At 40.3% G+C, this 18050-nt stretch overlaps 1 protein-coding gene across 1 annotated transcript; it reads left to right on the top strand.

Moving 5' to 3' along the window:
- On the top strand, window positions 1–17688 carry LOC103177879 (transmembrane protease serine 9). Its single transcript, XM_042331853.1, has 10 exons — window positions 1–79; window positions 176–320; window positions 1702–1849; window positions 3526–3798; window positions 5041–5227; window positions 11400–11504; window positions 13482–13644; window positions 14496–14643; window positions 15566–15832; window positions 17217–17688. The coding sequence occupies exons 1-10, from the start codon at window positions 16–18 to the stop codon at window positions 17382–17384; spliced, it is 1668 nt and encodes a 555-aa protein (XP_042187787.1). The 5' UTR covers window positions 1–15; the 3' UTR covers window positions 17385–17688.
- Window positions 17689–18050: the final 362 nt, after the last annotated feature.

Below are 18050 nucleotides of genomic sequence, written 5' to 3'. Positions count from 1 at the left end.
GATGCAAGTAAGAAGATGATGGATGTTATTAATATGGTGATCCTTGCCTTTAAAATAATTTTCCTGGCCTTGCAAGGCTGTAAGTATAGAACAGATCTAATTTTATGTTAACTAGCAATTTTTCTATGAGCTGACCATTTCGTATTTATTGTTTATTTATTATTGCCTGCCATAGATATTTGCATGGAGATCATCGGAGGTCAAGATGTTAAACCTCACTCAAGACCATACATGGCATCTATTCAGGTAGATGGAAATCATAAATGTGGAGGAGCTTTGATCACACCTGAATGGATACTGACTGCAGCACACTGTTCACTGTAAGTCACTTTGTTTCTCTTATTCCCTATTGTGCAGGTGTGATTTTAAAGTAATATTACAGATTACAATATTTGTTGAAATTCATCTTTGATGCTTTAAAAGTGATTCATTTAGTCAGAACAACCTTGTTGCCCTTTATTTTCCTTCATTGCTTAAGATTTACCTTTTGTAAAAAATAACTCAGTGACCATTAATAAAATACCTATCATCTGTTCTGTCAGAAATTACTATCATTTAAGTATTAGTTTGATTCAATTGGCAAAACTCTTGATCAGAAAGTTGTAGATTTAAGCCCCACCCAAGGCATTTTGCCGACAAATACACAGTCACTGCACTTTACAGTAGATCCTGTGAAGCAATTTGACATAATCTAGGCTGATGCTCTAATGCAATACCACTACTAGACAGTGTTTTTTATAAGCAGTCTTGATAAGGAAGTAGCTGGATAGATATCTGAAAATAAATAATTTGCAGGAGTACGGAAAAAAGGCAAGTAAATGGGACTGAATGCATTGTTCTTTCAAAGAACCAGCACAGACCCAATGGACGGAATAGCCTTCTTCTGTGTTGCATGTATTTCTATGGTTCCAGATGGAAGTCATACATTAAACCATGGGCTAGTCAGGCTATGAAGTCCATAAGAATTTCCCAACGATGTCGGGGTGCGGGAGTTGATTTTAAATACCTCTAAAAACCTGCTTACTCTTCCTGTGTATAATCTTATTTAAATGTAAGATTAATTTTAAACCCAATTAGCTCTGATGTTAAAGTGTCGAACGTACTTACGGCCACCTCCCTCCCTTCCGGCTTGGCGTCAGCCACCGTTAAGCACTCTGAGACGCTACCCTACTTGGAGAGCTCTATATAAGTGCAAGTTGTTGTTGTTGTTGGGATAAAATTTCATTTTGTTTAGCTTAAGCCCCTAGTTTTCCCTGAAAGCTGTGTGAGGAAATATACTGTCTGATGTGGAATAAAGGTCTGGGGTGAATTGTCAATGGTTGTACACTCACCGTGTGAGTTTAGCATGGGAATTGCTACCCAATGAAAAATAAAATATGCTGACCTGCCCAGGTAGGTGAGATTAATAATGATCAAAGAATCATGCCCTTAAAAAAATTTCAGTTAATATTTCTGAATTTTAGCTGTTAGTGGGTCGGTTTATCACTTGGTCTGATCCCTGCTCCCACAAATTTGGAAATCGCTGCAATAGGCACATACCATCTCATTTATTATTGTCTAATATTTACTCTTTTATCACTCAGTGTCACTTCAGGCTTATGAAGACAGCCACGAGCAATCGCGTACAATGAGGCCAGAGACCACATGAACGTGAATCTGCGGCTGCATTTTCAACTGCTCAATTTCTTTTTACAATTGCAGAAATATAATGCACAAACGCATTGAAGTACTTCTCGGGGCTCATTCACTTTCTAACAGAACGGGAAAGAAGGAACAGTTATTGAAAGTCGTGCAGGTTGTACCTCATAAAGATTTCCATTTGCTTAGGCACGACATCATGCTATTACAGGTAACTAAAGTTCGATCCGGTAAGAATCTGTGATTGGGCGATGGCTTACAACGCCAGAGCACAGAGAACCCAACTGGGGCAGTTTGATGGGGCTTGATTTTCTCACAGGACACTTTAAGATTGAAAAGCTGATAATAATAATAATAATAATAATAACCCTTGCATTTGATATAGCGCTGTTCACGTCTTCTCAACGTCTCAAAGCGCTTCACAGAATATGCTGTAAAGTGAATTGACTGTATATTTGTGGGCAAAACGTGGCAGCCAATTGCGCACAGCAGTGTCCCACAAACAGTCGTGGTTGAAAATGACCAATTTATTATTGATTTGTTTTGGAGGGATTATTATTAGGCGTGTGGAGTAAGGAAACTTGCCCAAGGTTTCGCCCTGCTGTTGCTACTGTTAGTACGATTATAACCCCCAGCTCCCCACCCACCACCACGTTAACTGTGGGCCAATTCAGAATACCAGAACACAATAGGATCCAAGAAATTACAGGATAATAAGGAGATATTTGATCAATTAAGCTTAAGCTGTTGCTAGCTCACCCACTCTAGCCATCTACTCCAAACCCAAATCCTCATTCTTTTCCCCACTACTCTTTTATATATTTTTTCTTTTCAAAGTTTTTACCCTATTCCATTTTAAATGTTGTTGACTGAGTCTCAGGCCTGAAATTCCATCCAATTATGACCTGAAAAACCAACCGTATAGTCTTAAAATTTTACACGATGGAAAATTGTGGGAAATTCTTAAATTCAGTCATAATTTGCAAGCTGGTTTTCTGCTGTTCTTAAAAAAGGATCGTCTTCCAAATGAACATAGAATTTAAGAATTTTGCTTAACTCTGTACCATCTTACATTTTAAAATAAAATGGTTGTAAAAGCTTACAGTGGAGTCCTGTAGCTCAGTGGTTAGAGCACTCGCTTTGCAAGTGAGAGATCTGAGTTCAATTCCAGGCAGGGCAAAACCTTGGGCAAGTTTCCTTACTCCACACGCCTAATAATAATAATCCCTCCAAAACCAAAAACAATAATAAATTGGTCATATTCAATCTACGACTGTTTGTGGGACATTGCTGTGCGCAATTGGCTGCCGCGTTCGCCCACAAATATACAGTCAATTCACTTTACAGTGTGTTCTGTGAAGCGCTTTGGGCCATCCTCCCGACGTGAAAAGCGCTATATCAAATGCAAGGATTATTATTATTATTAGACTTGGCGGAAGTTTAGGGTTTCCTAGAATATGTAATCAAACAGATCTAAATAAATCTTATGCCCCAAATAATCAAATAAAAGTTAGCGATAAATGTAATGGATCTTAACCAAATGAATCTTATCTCTCCTGTGTGGGATTGTTCTGTGTGTAGCCAATTGTTGGATGAAGCAGTGTAATTAACCTGTAATTAATATCCGTGTACTAACATGCAAAAAGTGCGCCCTCTGTTGCACCAGAATGCCATCCAGTCTCACTCGTATTGTTAATGTTGTGCCATTTAATACCAAATTAAAGACAACTTTGTGCTCTCAGCCTAGTTTACTGAGAGCTCATTTGAGGCTGCCCAAATCTAGTCCACAAAGGACGTAGGTTGTGCAACAACAGTATTCTACTGCTTGTTTCTTACTCAGCACTAACAGTTATAAACAAATGCTATTCTTTGCTTAATATGTCACAGTTGTCTCATGAAGCTGTTCTGAACAAGTATGTGTCAACGCTGAAGCTTCCAAAATCGACAGAAGATATCAAACCTAAAACCAAGTGCAGTATTGCAGGATGGGGAATAACTAATCCACGAAGTACAACACCTTCTGATACTCTAAAGAAAGTGAATATAGAAATAATGGACAGGAAGGTCTGCAACAGTGAAGTGTGTTATAATGGCGATCCTTTGATAACAGAGGAAATGTTATGTGCTGGTGATAAAAAATATAGAAAAGATTCATGTTTGGTAAGTAATACATTATTACTAGATTTTGATTATTTTAGCTGTAAATTCCTGGACCCTAAAAGTGAAATTTGTGCAAGACATTTCGCCCACAAAATACAGTCACTCCACATTACAATATATTCTGTGAAGCGCTTTGAGGTGTCTCAACGACGTGATAAGGCGCTATATTAAATGCAAGTATTTTTATTATTATTATAAGATTCATTCAGTGACAAAGCCAATTGTTGTTTCACTTCAAAAGTTCATGCTTTGAGGTTGCTGTTTTATGGCTCCAGTTGTTGCAATGTCTATTTGCTATTCACAACTGTGGCTGTTGCATTACATTACAATGTTTATTCAGACAAATGTACTAATGTACAAAACACTCCATGTTACAGTAAAGCCTGTGAAGTGCTATGGAACGTCCTCTTGATGTTAGAGGCTCCATACCTGTTATGAATTTGTGTTTAAATAATTTTAAATGTAAATGTAAATGGTTGTTAACACCATTGAGGTTCTTTGCTAAATTAATTGTGCTTAAGTTTCATAAAATAAGTCTAACAACAATAGTGCCTATTCATATAAATGCTAAACCCTGTAATTCACATGTCTAAGCACTGATTTTAAAGGAGGTGATTTGAGAAACACATCAATTTGCGCCATTGAGTATAACCTCAGTGAAACAAGTTGCTAAGGCCTCTGCTCCCCATTGTTTCCTTGATGGGAAAGTTGAAACTGGTTATTGGAATGCCTGAGAGTTTTTAGACTAAGAATTTTGATGAAATTGTTGTTTTAAAAAGTTACAGTAAAACTTGCATAAGTCAGATCTGTATAAATCGTCTAATTGACTCCGTCATACATCTGCCCAAGTTCCATTCAAGAGTTCATATTCTAGCAAGTTTGACATCACTCATACTTTGCATAAGTCATATTAAATGTATGGACCCAATTGATACGACTTATGGGAAGTTTACTGTATTTCACCCTTACAAAAACTCTGAAATTTGGTGCTCAGAAATGATATGGAGCAAGTATAAATCAAGCTCGCTCACAAAATCAACAGTCAATTCACTTTGCAGTATATTCTGTGAAGTGCTTTGAGACTTCTCGATGATGTGATAAGACGCTAAATGAAATGAAAGTATCATTATTATTATTAAGCTTTCTACCAACAATATTGCCTCACTTTCAGCTGTATAAAGATGGCAATATGTGAACTCTTGTCTTTATTATGTTAAGAATTTTTTCCTTGTTTTGTTTCAGGGAGATTCGGGTGGACCATTAATTTGTCAAACTAAAATGTTTAGGAAAAAAGTGTACTGTGGCATAATTATAGGTGGAGGAGATGAATGTGCACTTCGCAACAAACCTGGCATTTATACCCGATTATCCAAGAACAATCTCCGCTGGATAAATGATAAAATCAGGGTTACAACTCATAACATGACAATGGATTAACCTGTGCACCCAAACAAAGCCTTTCCATACTATTGCACTGCCTCCAGAATGAATTGTTTCTTGCTTTCACTCTGTCAGCACTTGTCCTATAACATATGAATGAGTGATTTTCTGGCAATTTATGTTATTGAATGTTTGAAAGTGAAATTGTTTAGATGTAATGAACTATAGGTTGCAACTTGATAATCTTTTGAGAATAATCTATTGTAATCTGGTTCATTTCTTCAATGCATCAACTCTGTTGCTTCATAGGTAGTTTAATATTTCCATGATGTGTGCTGCAGCATAAGCTAATTTGTTTCGGAAAGCTAGGGTTATGTACTGAGAATCAAGCCAGTCAAAAAGTGCCCAGTTCACAAGGTACAATAAAGACATAACTCATAAACAGTGTTGTCCAATGTGATTTGAATAACGAACATGAGTTGACAACAACAACCTGCATTTATATAGTGCCCTTCATGCGGGGTAGTGTCCCAGGGAGCTTGACAGTGGTGGAGTCTGACCCCCAAGCCAGGGGGAGATGGTACGAGGAGGTGACTGTAAACACAATCAAAATAGAAGGTCTTTAGATGGGATTTGAAAGTGGGGAGGGAGGGGCAAGGTGGAGGGATTGAGAGAGGGAGTTCCCAAGCTTCGGGGCGTTGTGGCTGAAAGCACGACCACCTATGGTGGAGCAGAGGGAGTGAGGGACGAACAGGAGGTCAGAGCCGGCCGAACGGAGGCAATGGGTGGTGGAGTGGTGGGTAAGGCAAATTGGACAATGTTCTGAGGAGGTGACTGTGACTCTGAGGGAAATATCTCCAGGCTTTGATATAATGTCTGAATCAGAAGATTTCTCTGCTCCAATGCTCTTCCCAGTCTCAGAGATAAAGATTATCTTAAAATTCAAGATCACCCAGAATTGTGGAAAATTCTTAAACTCAATCTTGAATTGGAGGATAGTTGTTAAGAACTATGGAAAACCAGTTTCCAAATTAAGACCAAATGTTTAATTCTGCACAATCTTACATTTTAAGACAAAACAGTTTAAGACTGGATGGAATTCTAGCCCAAAAGAATCTCTGAGAGGTATTCATCTTAGAGTGAGAAATTTCCAAATTTCCTACCTTCAGGTCCATCGTGTCGCTGTTACTTTAAAACTTTTGCCTACCAAGCCCTCTATCAGCACCTCCATCTGAAATGTGGACATCCTGACTTAATTCAGGGCCTTAAATACACCCTGAAAGTGCTGTGACTCATGATAAATGCTTCTAGGGACTTGTATCAACACTGATAGATTTGTTTTCATTCTCTGGACAGTTGAAATGGCTGAGGAAATGGTGTGTGGTATAGTCGGCTGCTACTTTCCATTTTGCTTTGGTTAGCTGGATGTCTTAACACATGACAAAACCCATGACCTTGCTCAAGACTATACAAACCAATCCGAGAATTCCACCTATGCATGGAAATGTTCTTGTGTAAACGTAGTCCTGGAGGGATTATGTTCACCTAATCCTGGAGAGTATTAGGTACAGTTTGGTACTGCATTGCATGGAAAGAAAATTAGTATACATTATTGCAAAGCTACTATTTCATAATCAAATAAGCTGTGCACTCCAGATAACTAGATTGAGAACTAACAGGCAGATAGTAAAGGTCAAAATAAAAACAGAAGTCGCTGGGAAGACTCAGCATCTATGGAGAGAAGAAAATGAGTTAATGTTTCAGGCATTTTGTCAGAAGATCATCGACCTGAAACATTAACTCACTTTCCTCTCGCCATAGATGCTGCCTGACCTGCTGAATGTTCCCATTGACTTCTGTTTTTATTTCAGATTTCAATCATCTGCAGTATTTTGACGTTTCTTTTAGATAATAAAGGTCACTATGTGTAAACCTGGCTCAGTTGGTATCACTTTTATCTTTAAGTCAGAAGGTTGTGGGTTCAAGCCCATGCCAGGACTTTGAACTCATATTATCTAATATGATAGTCCAGTGCAGTCCTGGGGGTATGCTGTACTGTTGGAAATGCCATCCTTCAGATGAAATTTTAACTTGATGTACTATCTGCCTGATCAGGTGAACATTAAAGATCAATTATTATTCCAAAAGAGAAGGGTTATTCACTTCATACTGTTTGTGGGACATTGCTGTGTTCACACAACAACAAATCACATTTGTATAGTGCCTTTCATGTCGGGAGAATGACCCAAGCCACTTGGGATTGGGACTCAAAAAGGGGGTTGGGATCAGGAGGGCTTGGCACCCACCTGGAGGTAGCTGGGAGCAGAGAGACTGAAGGCCCGACTGACGATTGTGGGGAAGGTTGGCGAGGGATGTGGAGCAGGCCGGAACCTGCTAAGCAGAAGGAGCAGACAGGTCAATGTGGAGTTAGCAGGTCACAGAGGTAGCAAGGAGCAAGGCCGTGCAGGACTTTGAAGGAGAGGACGAGGATTTTGAACTCTATTGTCTGCGGGATGGGGAGCCAGTGGAGCCAGGCAAGGGTGGGGGTGATAGGGTCATGGAACCTGGTGTGGGAGAAGCCACGAGTTCTGGATGACCTGCAGCTTGTGGAGGGAGGAGTTGGGAAGGCCGACAAGCAGAGAGTTGGCATAGTCAAATCTGGATGTAATAAATGCATGGATGAGGGTTTCAACGGTCTGAGGGGAGAGGCAGTAGCAGAGGTGGGTGATGTTGCGGAGGTGGGGGAAGGCAGAGCGGGTCATGATACCAATGTTGGGTGGAAAGGACTGTTTAGGGTCAACAAGATGCCAAGGTTCTGGACTGGCTTAATGAGGTGGAGTGTGCATCCATGAATGGTGATGCTGCCAGGGTCTGAAGTGTGGAGGTGCTGACGGGAGCCAATCAGGAGGGCCTCGGACTTGTTGACATTCAACTAGAGAAAGTTACCTCTCATTCAGGACTTGATGTCTGACAGACATTCTGGAGTCGAGGGTGGAGGTAGAGAGATAGAGTTGGGTGGAAGTTGACTCCAGGTCTGCGGAAAATGTCACCGAGAGGTGACATGTACAGGTTACTGATGAGAGGACTGAGGACAGAGCCCTGAGGAACATCACGCAAGACGGTGCGGGGGCTGGAGGAGAAGCGGTTTGTGCAGACAAAGTGGAGACAGTGCGAAAGGTAAGATTTGAACCAGTCAAAGACAGATTTGTGAAGGTTGAGCTGAGAGGAGAGGATTCGGAGGTGGACAGAACAGTCGAAAGTGTCGAAGGCAGCAGAGAGGTCAAGGAGGACAAGAAGACAGAGGGAGTCCTGGAACAGATGCATAGAATATCATTTGTCATATTTGCTACTACGGTTACCTACAGCAAACATAGTTACTACACTTTACAGTATATCCTGTGAATCGTTTTGTGATGGCCTCCTGCTGCTATGTCAAATCTAAGGATTCTTTATTTTATTATGAAGCAAGCAATGCTTTTGAATCTGCTGCCATATGCTTTTTCTAGTGATCCTTGGTGTCTATTGTGTAGTAAATATGGTTAACTATTATTGGCTTCCTCTTCACAGCATATTTCCTGTCAAAGTGATTCCTGTGGTCAGCAAAAGGTGTTTCTAGATAGTTTGAGGCTGCAGAGAGGTTGAGGAGGATGAGGAGAGATAAGGTTAACTCAGTGTCAGGAGCAGGTTGAACACCAAAATGAAAAGTCTCAAACAAGGAGTGATAATAATAATAATAATAATAATCCTTGCATTTGATATAGCGCTTTTCACGTCGGGAGGACGTCCCAAAGCGCTTCACAGAACACACTGTAAAGTGAATTGACTGTATATTTGTGGGTGAACGCGGCAGCCAATTGCGCACAGCAATGTCCCACAAACAGTTGTAGATTGAAAATGACCAATTTATTATTGTTTTGGGTTTTGGAGGGATTATTATTAGGCTCTGTGTGGAGTAAGGAAACTTGCCCGAGGTTTCGCCCTCTGCCTGGAATTGAACTCAGGTCTCTCACTTGCAAAGCGAGTGCTCTAACCACTGAGCTACAGGACTCCACAATGAGAGCGAGTGGGTGAGAAAGAGAGGACGAGAGCGTGAGAGATGGTGTGCGTGTGTGTGTGTGTACGTGACAGGCTGTGTGTGAGAAATAGAGTGTGTGTGAGAGTGTGAGCGTGTGAGAGAGAGTGTGAGCGTGTGAGAGAGAGAGAGAGAGAGAGAGAGAGAGGGAGGGATAGGAATTGGGGTGTAATGCCTCTCAAACTCCAATGCTGTCACACAGCTTCAGTGCAGTAAATCCGCGCCCACACGTACACACGTCCGCGCCCGTAGTGTCAGATCCAGGCTGTGCTGGGGGGGGTTTGTGGGGCGTGGTGGTGGGGGGGGGGGGAGGGGGGGGAAGAGGAGCGATGAGTGAATGATGGAAATTCAAGCTGGTGGCAAATTTGGAAAGGGTGAAGATAGTAATTTTGAAAGGAGATGTACAATTCCAAAGGTTATGGAAAGGTTGATGACGCTGGTTAATGTGGGGCTGACAAGGGGTAAATATGCTTATTTACTTGTTTTTCTCCTCCTTTTTGGATTTGTGCTTGACTGCGGTTTCTCCAATGGCAGCCTGCTCAATAGTCCCTCACCGTTCTTCATGTGTGAGCTGAATGATTGAATGTCAGTGCGATATTCGACATCACAGACAAGTCCAATCTTGTTCTCAATCAATAGCCACACACATGGTCCAGCATAGTGGACAGGATAACAACAAGGAGAAGGAACTCTGGTTGATATTTCTCTGTGGGTCACTGAGACCAATTGTACATCCCAAATGATGCACTGACTGAGATCCACGAACTCAGCACTCACCAGGAATCAAATCAGCAACCTTCTGGTCTGTATAGCTTAGTTATATAGCCTTTATCATTGACCCACTAGGGGAGTTACACAACATAAACAGTTTTGCCTGAAATAATAAACTATTTTTCTCCAAATAGTGACCAACTGACCAAATATCGATTCCCATATTCTTGCTTTAATTTAGATTTCCAGTGTCTGCAAAACAGAGGTACATAAAAGAGCTGTTGTCATATTCAATTATCTCCACAAGGTGACACTTTACTAACATTATAATAATAATAATAATCCTTGCATTTGATATAGCGCTTTTCACGTCGGGAGGACATCCCAAAGCGCTTCACAGAATATACTGTAAAGTGAATTGACTGTATATTTGAGGGCGAACGCGGCAGCCAATTGCGCACAGCAATGTCCCACAAACAGTCGTAGATTGAAAATGACCAATTTATTATTGTTTTTAGTTTTGGAGGGATTATTATTAGGCGTGTGGAGTAAGGAAACTTGCCCAAGGTTTCGCCCTGACCTGCCTGGAATTGAACTCAGGTCTCTCGCTTGCAAAGCGAGTGCTCTAACCACTGAGCTACAGGACTCCACAACATTGAGGACAGTTTCCTCTAACCCATGGTTTAAAGTTAGTAATTGGTAATGTATCACTTAAGAGTTATTCAGATGTGCCACAAAAGGATTTCCTAACCCTCCACTGTTCTGAATGTTTATGATTTACGTTGTCGGCAATCCAGGTACATTCCTAATCAATTTCAGGACTGACCAAGAAGTTTTTCTTTACTCAGAGTGTTATAGACAGGTTGCCAGGAAGGTTGGTTAAGGCCATGACACTGGATTCATTTAAAAAACAGCTTGATCCTGTAATGGGGCAACAGTAGGATGGGTGTTCTGAAAGGATGGGATCGGAAAGTCGAAGGGCCTTCGTCCAAACCAATCTTGTGATCTTGATTTTGTTTTACTTTACAAATTTCTAAATGTAAGCTGCATGTTGAACCCATGTGCAGCACATTTCTACTCAGGTATTACAGTGATACAGTGAAATCCACTTCAGGTTTGTTATAGCATCAGTTAAAACTATTAAGGATTTTACATCTACTTGATATAATTTGATGATTATAGTTTGATATAAATATAATTTATAATTTTTTTTGCTTTGATTCTAAATCTTTTTCTTTCTCTCCCTCTCCTCTGAAATCACACTTGCATGATTCACATGCCTTTTAGAATCTCTCCTGATTTCAGCATTACAAACTCTTGATGTTTTAGATATGGGATTAGACTTCCAATAAATGTGTTCTTGTTAACTCTAAGAAATACTCAAAGTCATTAAACTAAATCTGACCATACTGCATCCTGCTACCTGTCTTATAAATAGAGAGCGCACTCACTCAGCCCGCACTCACTCGTACAACTGTGGTGAACATGTTGCTTGAGGTTTTGCTCAGTTCTGTGACAATTTTGTTCACTCTAACACCAGGCTGTAAGTAAAGTGATAGTCTATGACTAGCAGTTTTAGTTAAAGTTATCTTGTAACATGGAAAGAGTATCTTTCATGAACTCATTATCATTTTCATGCTTTTTGTATGTTCTCGCCGAGAATACATTTAAACTCATTTTGTGGGCATTCATTCCTTTCTAATGAACCTTGTAAAATAACAAAAAATGTTTATTTGTATAAGCCAGAAGGTATTCAACTGAAAACTGTTATTACAACTATATGGTAGATACTTAGGATATTGAGATGTTTATGCTAATCCTTTTTAGCATCAATAATTAATCAAATAATTATTTTGTGGCAATGAGGTTCTAATACCTGTTTTTGTGTGAAAATGTTTCTACTAACTTCCCCCATAACTCTTCCAGTCTAAAGTTTGGAGACAAATACTCTATGAAATACATTCCCAAATTAGATCTGATTCTGATAATGATAATCCTTGCATTTGCATTAACATTTCTGGGTGATAATCCTGCTCAAAGAAAGTATCCTTTCTTAGTTGCTTTATAGTGAAAATAAAGCTTTACTGCAATAAATAAAGCAGACAACACTGTTAACTCACTATAAAAATGAAGATATTTAATAATAATCGTTGCATTTGATATAGTGCCTTTTTGTGTCTTTGAGATGTCTCAAAGTGCTTCCCAGAATATACCCTAAAGTGAATTGACTGTATATTGTGGGTGAAACTCAAAATGAAGATAAAGATAATAATCTTTGCATTGATATGGCGCATTTCACGTCTTTATCTGACGTCTCAGATCGTACCTCTCACACTGCCTGCATTTCATCTCCTCAAACGGCTTCTCCTCTAGACCCCGGACTGTCTCATGTGGTGTTCCTCAGGGCTCTGCCCTTGGTCCCCTCCTCTTCAATATCTATTTACTCCCCTTTGGTGACATCATCCGTAGACATGTGGTCAACTTCCAATAACAACTTGGATTTATATAGCGCCCTCCATGCCGGACGGTGTCTCAGAGCGCTTTACAGCAACAGATCCGGGCGCCGAGCCAGGGGGATGGGGAGGAAGGTGACCAAAGGCGCGGTCGAAGAGAAAGGTCTTCAGCAGAGATCTGAAAATAGGAAGAGAGGGGGCGAGGCGAAGGGAGTGCGGAAGGAAATGCCAGAGCCTCGGGACATAGTGGCTGAAGGTACAGCCACCGAGGGTGGAACGGAGGACTCGGGGGATGAAGAGGAGGCCAGACCCGGATGTATGCAGATGATACCCAACTCTACCTCTCTGCCTCCACCCTTGACTCCAGGACCACTGCTGTCCTGAAGAATGTCTGTTAGACATCAACTCCATCCCGCCGTTCCTCCGCCTCGCCCCTCACTTACCACCTTCAAGACCCGCTTCAAGACCCTGCTCTTCAACTGTGCTTTTGATCTCCTTGCTTCCACTCTGTCCTCCATTCTCCCCCGACCCCCACCCAGCGCCTTGGGACGTCCTCTTAACATGAAAGGCGCTATACAAATGTAATTTTGTTGTTGTCTCAAAGTGCTTCACAGAATATACTGTAAAGTCAATTGGTTGTATATTTTGTGGGCGAAATGCAGCACCCAATTACACACAACAGTATCCCACAAAAGATTGTGGATTGAAGAGACCAATTTATTATTTTTTTTTGAGGGATTATTATCAGGCGTGTGGAATAAGGAAACTTTCCCAACATTTCACCCTGCTGGGAATCAAACCCAGGTCTCTCACTTGCAAGGCAAGTGCTTTAATCACTGAGCTACAGGTCTCCACGGAACTAATATAGCTAATAAGGAAGATATTTAAATATATTTTTGCTTCTGGTAAAATGTTGTTCAATGTACCCCTAGCTTAGAAATTGCTTTCAAATTATGTGATCTCTGTAGTATTCAGCGTTTCAAAATCCTACCCTGTTTGAAGAGTGCTATACAAATGCAAGTTGTTATTGTATCAGGATGCTTTTTATTTATCTTTTATCATTATAGATGATTGTGTGGAAATTATTGGAGGAAGTAAGGTTAGATCTCATTCAAAACCTTACATGGCATCTATTCAGGCTTTTAACAAAACACGGAAACGATTCACACATGTATGTGGAGGAGCTTTGATCAAACCCAACTGGATCCTGACTGCAGCACATTGTAAAATGTAAGTCTGATCCGCAATATTACTTTGTGCAGCAATTTAAAGTAATAGTTTATGGGGGGAAATGATAATCTAGTAAAACCTGAGAACTTGCTGCTTCAAACAGAAACTATATTATGGTTTCAGTTACATTAATTGTACCAGTCCAGTATATTCCTAGATTAGCAAAGAAATAGTTTTTGGGGCATGAGAATAGGCATGAGATTCTTCAAAAGATTGAGAGCAGACAGATAGACTGCAATGACCTTTCCAGTGCAGCCTGATTTCCATGATCCTAAATGAGGGGTGGGGAACATGCTGGGTCTTTTTGTGGCTGAGATAGCTTCACGATAACACACCTGACAATGGAATATTGGAATCCAGTAGACCAGCTCTGGTGATTTCAGTAATCTAGTTCCTGAGCCAAGTATATCTACAGTACTCCAAGACACTGGTTTGTCAACATATGTTGGAACAACGGGACTTGGAACCACAGACTCGTCACTGGGGGCCGGGATCCTTCCACTTGACTCCTCCTAATCCTACAAACCAAAGTGCTAATGGTAGGACAAACTGGATGAATTGGACGAACAGCAAGAAGCTCACCAGTCAGTGTTTGCAATGGTAAATTGCATGGATTTAGCTGGTTAAACTCCAGCAGCAGAATAACACTTTATTTGGGGTTCCATTGCCTTGGCTCTTGTGAAACTGAGCCTAATATATTGTACTTTCCAGGATTAGGTGAACTAGGTGCATCTCTCCGTGGAGAAAATACGTATTTCATCATAGACAAAGGGAGATTTCCCTGAACGTGTGATTTCTCATGTTCCTGCTGCGAATGTAGTTAAATTCATTTTGTTGGCATTTCTCTCCAGGGAACTCATGGGAAAAAAACAAGTGGTCCTTGGAGCTCTCTCACTTTCAAAAAAAGAAAAAGGAAAGCAAATATTCATCATCAAAGATATGATCGTATATCCATCTTTTAACCACAAACAACAAAAAAATGATATCATGCTTCTGAAGGTAAGGTATTGACTGTGTTTCTAATTATGGCAAATATCAAAAAAATCAGTTCCTCAGGTTAAAATAATTAGACACAGGAGGTCCAAATTGCAGTATACCTGGGTATACTGCAATTTGAACCTCCAGCGAGATGCCTGTCTTCGATTCCCAGCAAGGCGAAACCTTGGGCAAGTCTCGAATTATGAATGATTCAATTTTGATTCCATACTATCCTTCCAAACAACAAAATGTTTCCGAACGACAAGTACTTATATTAATTTGCACTTTCTTTTCAATAATAAAACAACTTACATTTGTATACCTTGCCCCTCACTCAAGGTAGCATCTCAGAGCACTTGACAATGGTGGAGCACGACACAAACCAGGGGAGGGGGTGGTGACTGTAGAAACGGTCGAAGAGGAAGGTCTTTAGGCATGAGCTGAAGATGGGGAATAAAGGGGTAAGGTGGAGGGATAGAGGAAGAGTGTTCCAGAGCTTTGGGGTATAGTGGCTAAAAGCGTGGCCACCAATGGTGGAACGGAGAGCACGAGAGACATGCAGAAAGCTGGAGCCAGTCGAGCAGAGCAGAGGCAGTGAGTTGGGTGTAAGCAGGTCGGAGAGGTAGGGAGGTCCCAGGGCATGAAGGGATTTGAAAACGGGTGTGAGGATCTTGAAATCGATCCGTTCAGGCCCAGGGAGCCAGTGGAGCCTGGCTAAAACTGGTGTAATGGGGAGACAGAGTTTAGTGCTCTGGTGATTATGCGGGAGTTGGAGTTTTGAATCAACTGGATCTTGTGCATGGTGGAGCTGGGGCGACCCGCTCCACCATAGGGGTTCTTTAATTTAAAAATGTATTTTAATAGTGTGTTAATAATGTTTTAAAAACAAATGATCTTTCACTATTTAGTATATCTTTTTAATAAAAGTTATCTTTTATTGCAGCTTAAATCTAAAGCAAAGCCTAATAGTTTTGTAAATTTCTTGCCGTTACCTAAATCTGGAGATGATGTCAAAGTTGGAACCAAGTGTAATGTTGCTGGTTGGGGGATTACAGCAGCTGGAAACTCTCAACCCTCTGATATGCTGCAGGAAGTGAACATAACTATCATAGACAGGAAAAAGTGTTCAGAATATTACAAAAATAATTCCCAAATAACTGATGATATGCTATGTGCTGGTGATAAACGAGGAGGAAAAGATGCCTGTCAGGTGAGTGTCTGTCAGGTGCACAACATTCTGAAACAGAGAACTGAACTCAGACACTGGTAAAATGACTTCCATGGTGCAGAGGTGCAGTGTTTAAAGATCCAAAGAGGCTGTGTCAAGCGATAGAGGACAAGGCTCATACTGATTCAAACACAGTCAATCAACCAATCTCATTCCCTTGGAGACTGGGCACTGGGAGAGATGGGTCTGTTCTAAGCTGTAGCAGGGCTTCAGGTTATCTGCTTAGTTAGTATGTGTGTGACGTGGAGCAATCCAAAAGAGAAAAAGAATTTAAAAAAATAAAATCTAATATTTTAAAAATCTAATTAGCTAAGTTCAACCTATCCCTTGGCTAAAGAATTGTAAAAGAAAATTCGGAGTTAGCAACTAAAACCAAAGATCAGAAGGATGCAACAGTAAAGTGAATAAAGTGTTGTAGTGATCCTCTACATGGAGGTATTGTAATTGTACCTCATCTCATGTCAAACCGGTGCAGTCTAATACTGTGTACATCAAATATGTTTGACAATTCTATTTTTATTACATATTACATAGAATGTACAACAGTCTAAATCTGAGAATGAATATCAATCGGTTGTAATGGTCTTGATTGTAATAGCTATTACAACCTGATTGATATTCATCATTGTAGATCTGAAAATTGTATTTTGACACAAAAGAGCCTGTGATGGAGAATACTCAGATAGATGGGAGGAAGGGTCTAGACAAGCCTGACATGACCTTATTGGCTGTGATCAGGATGCAAGAAACTTTGGGGGCTCCCATTAAAGAATATTGTTATTTGTTTTAAAAATATGTAATAATAATAATAATGATAATTCTTGCATTAAATATAGTGATGAAGTGTAATGACTGTGTATTTTGAGGCAAATGCAGCAGACAATTTGCACATGGTAATGTCCCACAAACAACCATGAAATGTTCAACCAATTTTTAATCACGGGGATTGTTGGCCAGGACACTGGGAGAATACAATATACAATACAATTCATGACTGTGTGACAGAATCATTATCTTAGAAGTTGCCTGACTTATCCTGATCCCAAATCAAGCTGATGGAGCTATGATGGGCCAAGTGGCATTAATTTGTGCTGTAAATTCCTTGGTTCTGCCTATAGGTTGCACAATTTCATCAGCAGATTGCTATATAAACTTCCCAATGAAAATCAGTTGTTTCTTATATTAATAATAATAATTATCCTTGGATTTGATATAGTGCCTTATCACATCTTTGAGACGTCTCAAAATGCTTATAACAGACGAATTGCCCAAAAAGTGCAGATATCTACATGGTAAATACTTCTCTGTGTAATGTTTATGGTTTCCCATATATGCTTGAAATATACTTTTATTATTTCTTTTTCAGGGAGATTCAGGTGGTCCACTGATATGCAAGAGAGTGTTCAGAGGAATCGTTTCTTTCGGAGATGGTTGCGGAAAACCTAAGAAACCTGGTGTTTACACACGACTTTCCAAAAAGTACCTTTCCTGGATTAACAGCAGAATCAAAGCATCCAGCAATACTGAGATCTAGTGACAAAGCTGTACTGCTTATTCTAAGCTTTATGTTGGAGAAGTGAGCTAGGAGAAGGCTAATGTGCTTTTGATTAAATGCTCCTTAAAATTGTGTAACTTTACCATGCTTAGCAGAGCTATGCAATGTAGAGTAATTCAAAGTTAGTAGCCTGCATATGCACAAAACAGATTTTTAACCTGGTTTAGTGCCTATTAGAAAGGCAGCAGGGGTCATGCTGGAGTAGCACCAACATTATAAAGAAGCTCTATTTTTATAGTGCCTTATCATGCCAAACATCTCAAAGTACATTACAGGTACTGTCACGTGCAGTGATGGCTTTATACAGTTTCTTTGTTTAAAGTTACTGCAATATTATTTTACAGAGTAATAAATATGCAATTACAATTCTCAAAAAGTGTTTTTGCGTCTAAATCAATGTGGTGGCCAATTTGCGCACTGCAATGTCCACAAACACCAGTGAAGTGAATGATCAATTATTTCATTTGGGGAATGGTTGGCCAGTATACTTGCACATCTCTTATACCCTTCTCCTTCGTATATTCTGCGTGTACACTGCATTACTGCCACTGGGCAGGGTGAAGGCACATCTGCCTGCTATTTGCTGTGAAGGCTGCCCATCTTGACTAGCACTGTGAAAGAAGAGCACTTGCCCCTGCTCATAGA

This window comes from Callorhinchus milii, unplaced genomic scaffold (assembly GCF_018977255.1).
Source record: "Callorhinchus milii isolate IMCB2004 unplaced genomic scaffold, IMCB_Cmil_1.0 Scaffold1, whole genome shotgun sequence".
NCBI lineage: Eukaryota > Metazoa > Chordata > Chondrichthyes > Chimaeriformes > Callorhinchidae > Callorhinchus > Callorhinchus milii.
This window is presented reverse-complemented; position numbering and strand designations above follow the sequence as displayed.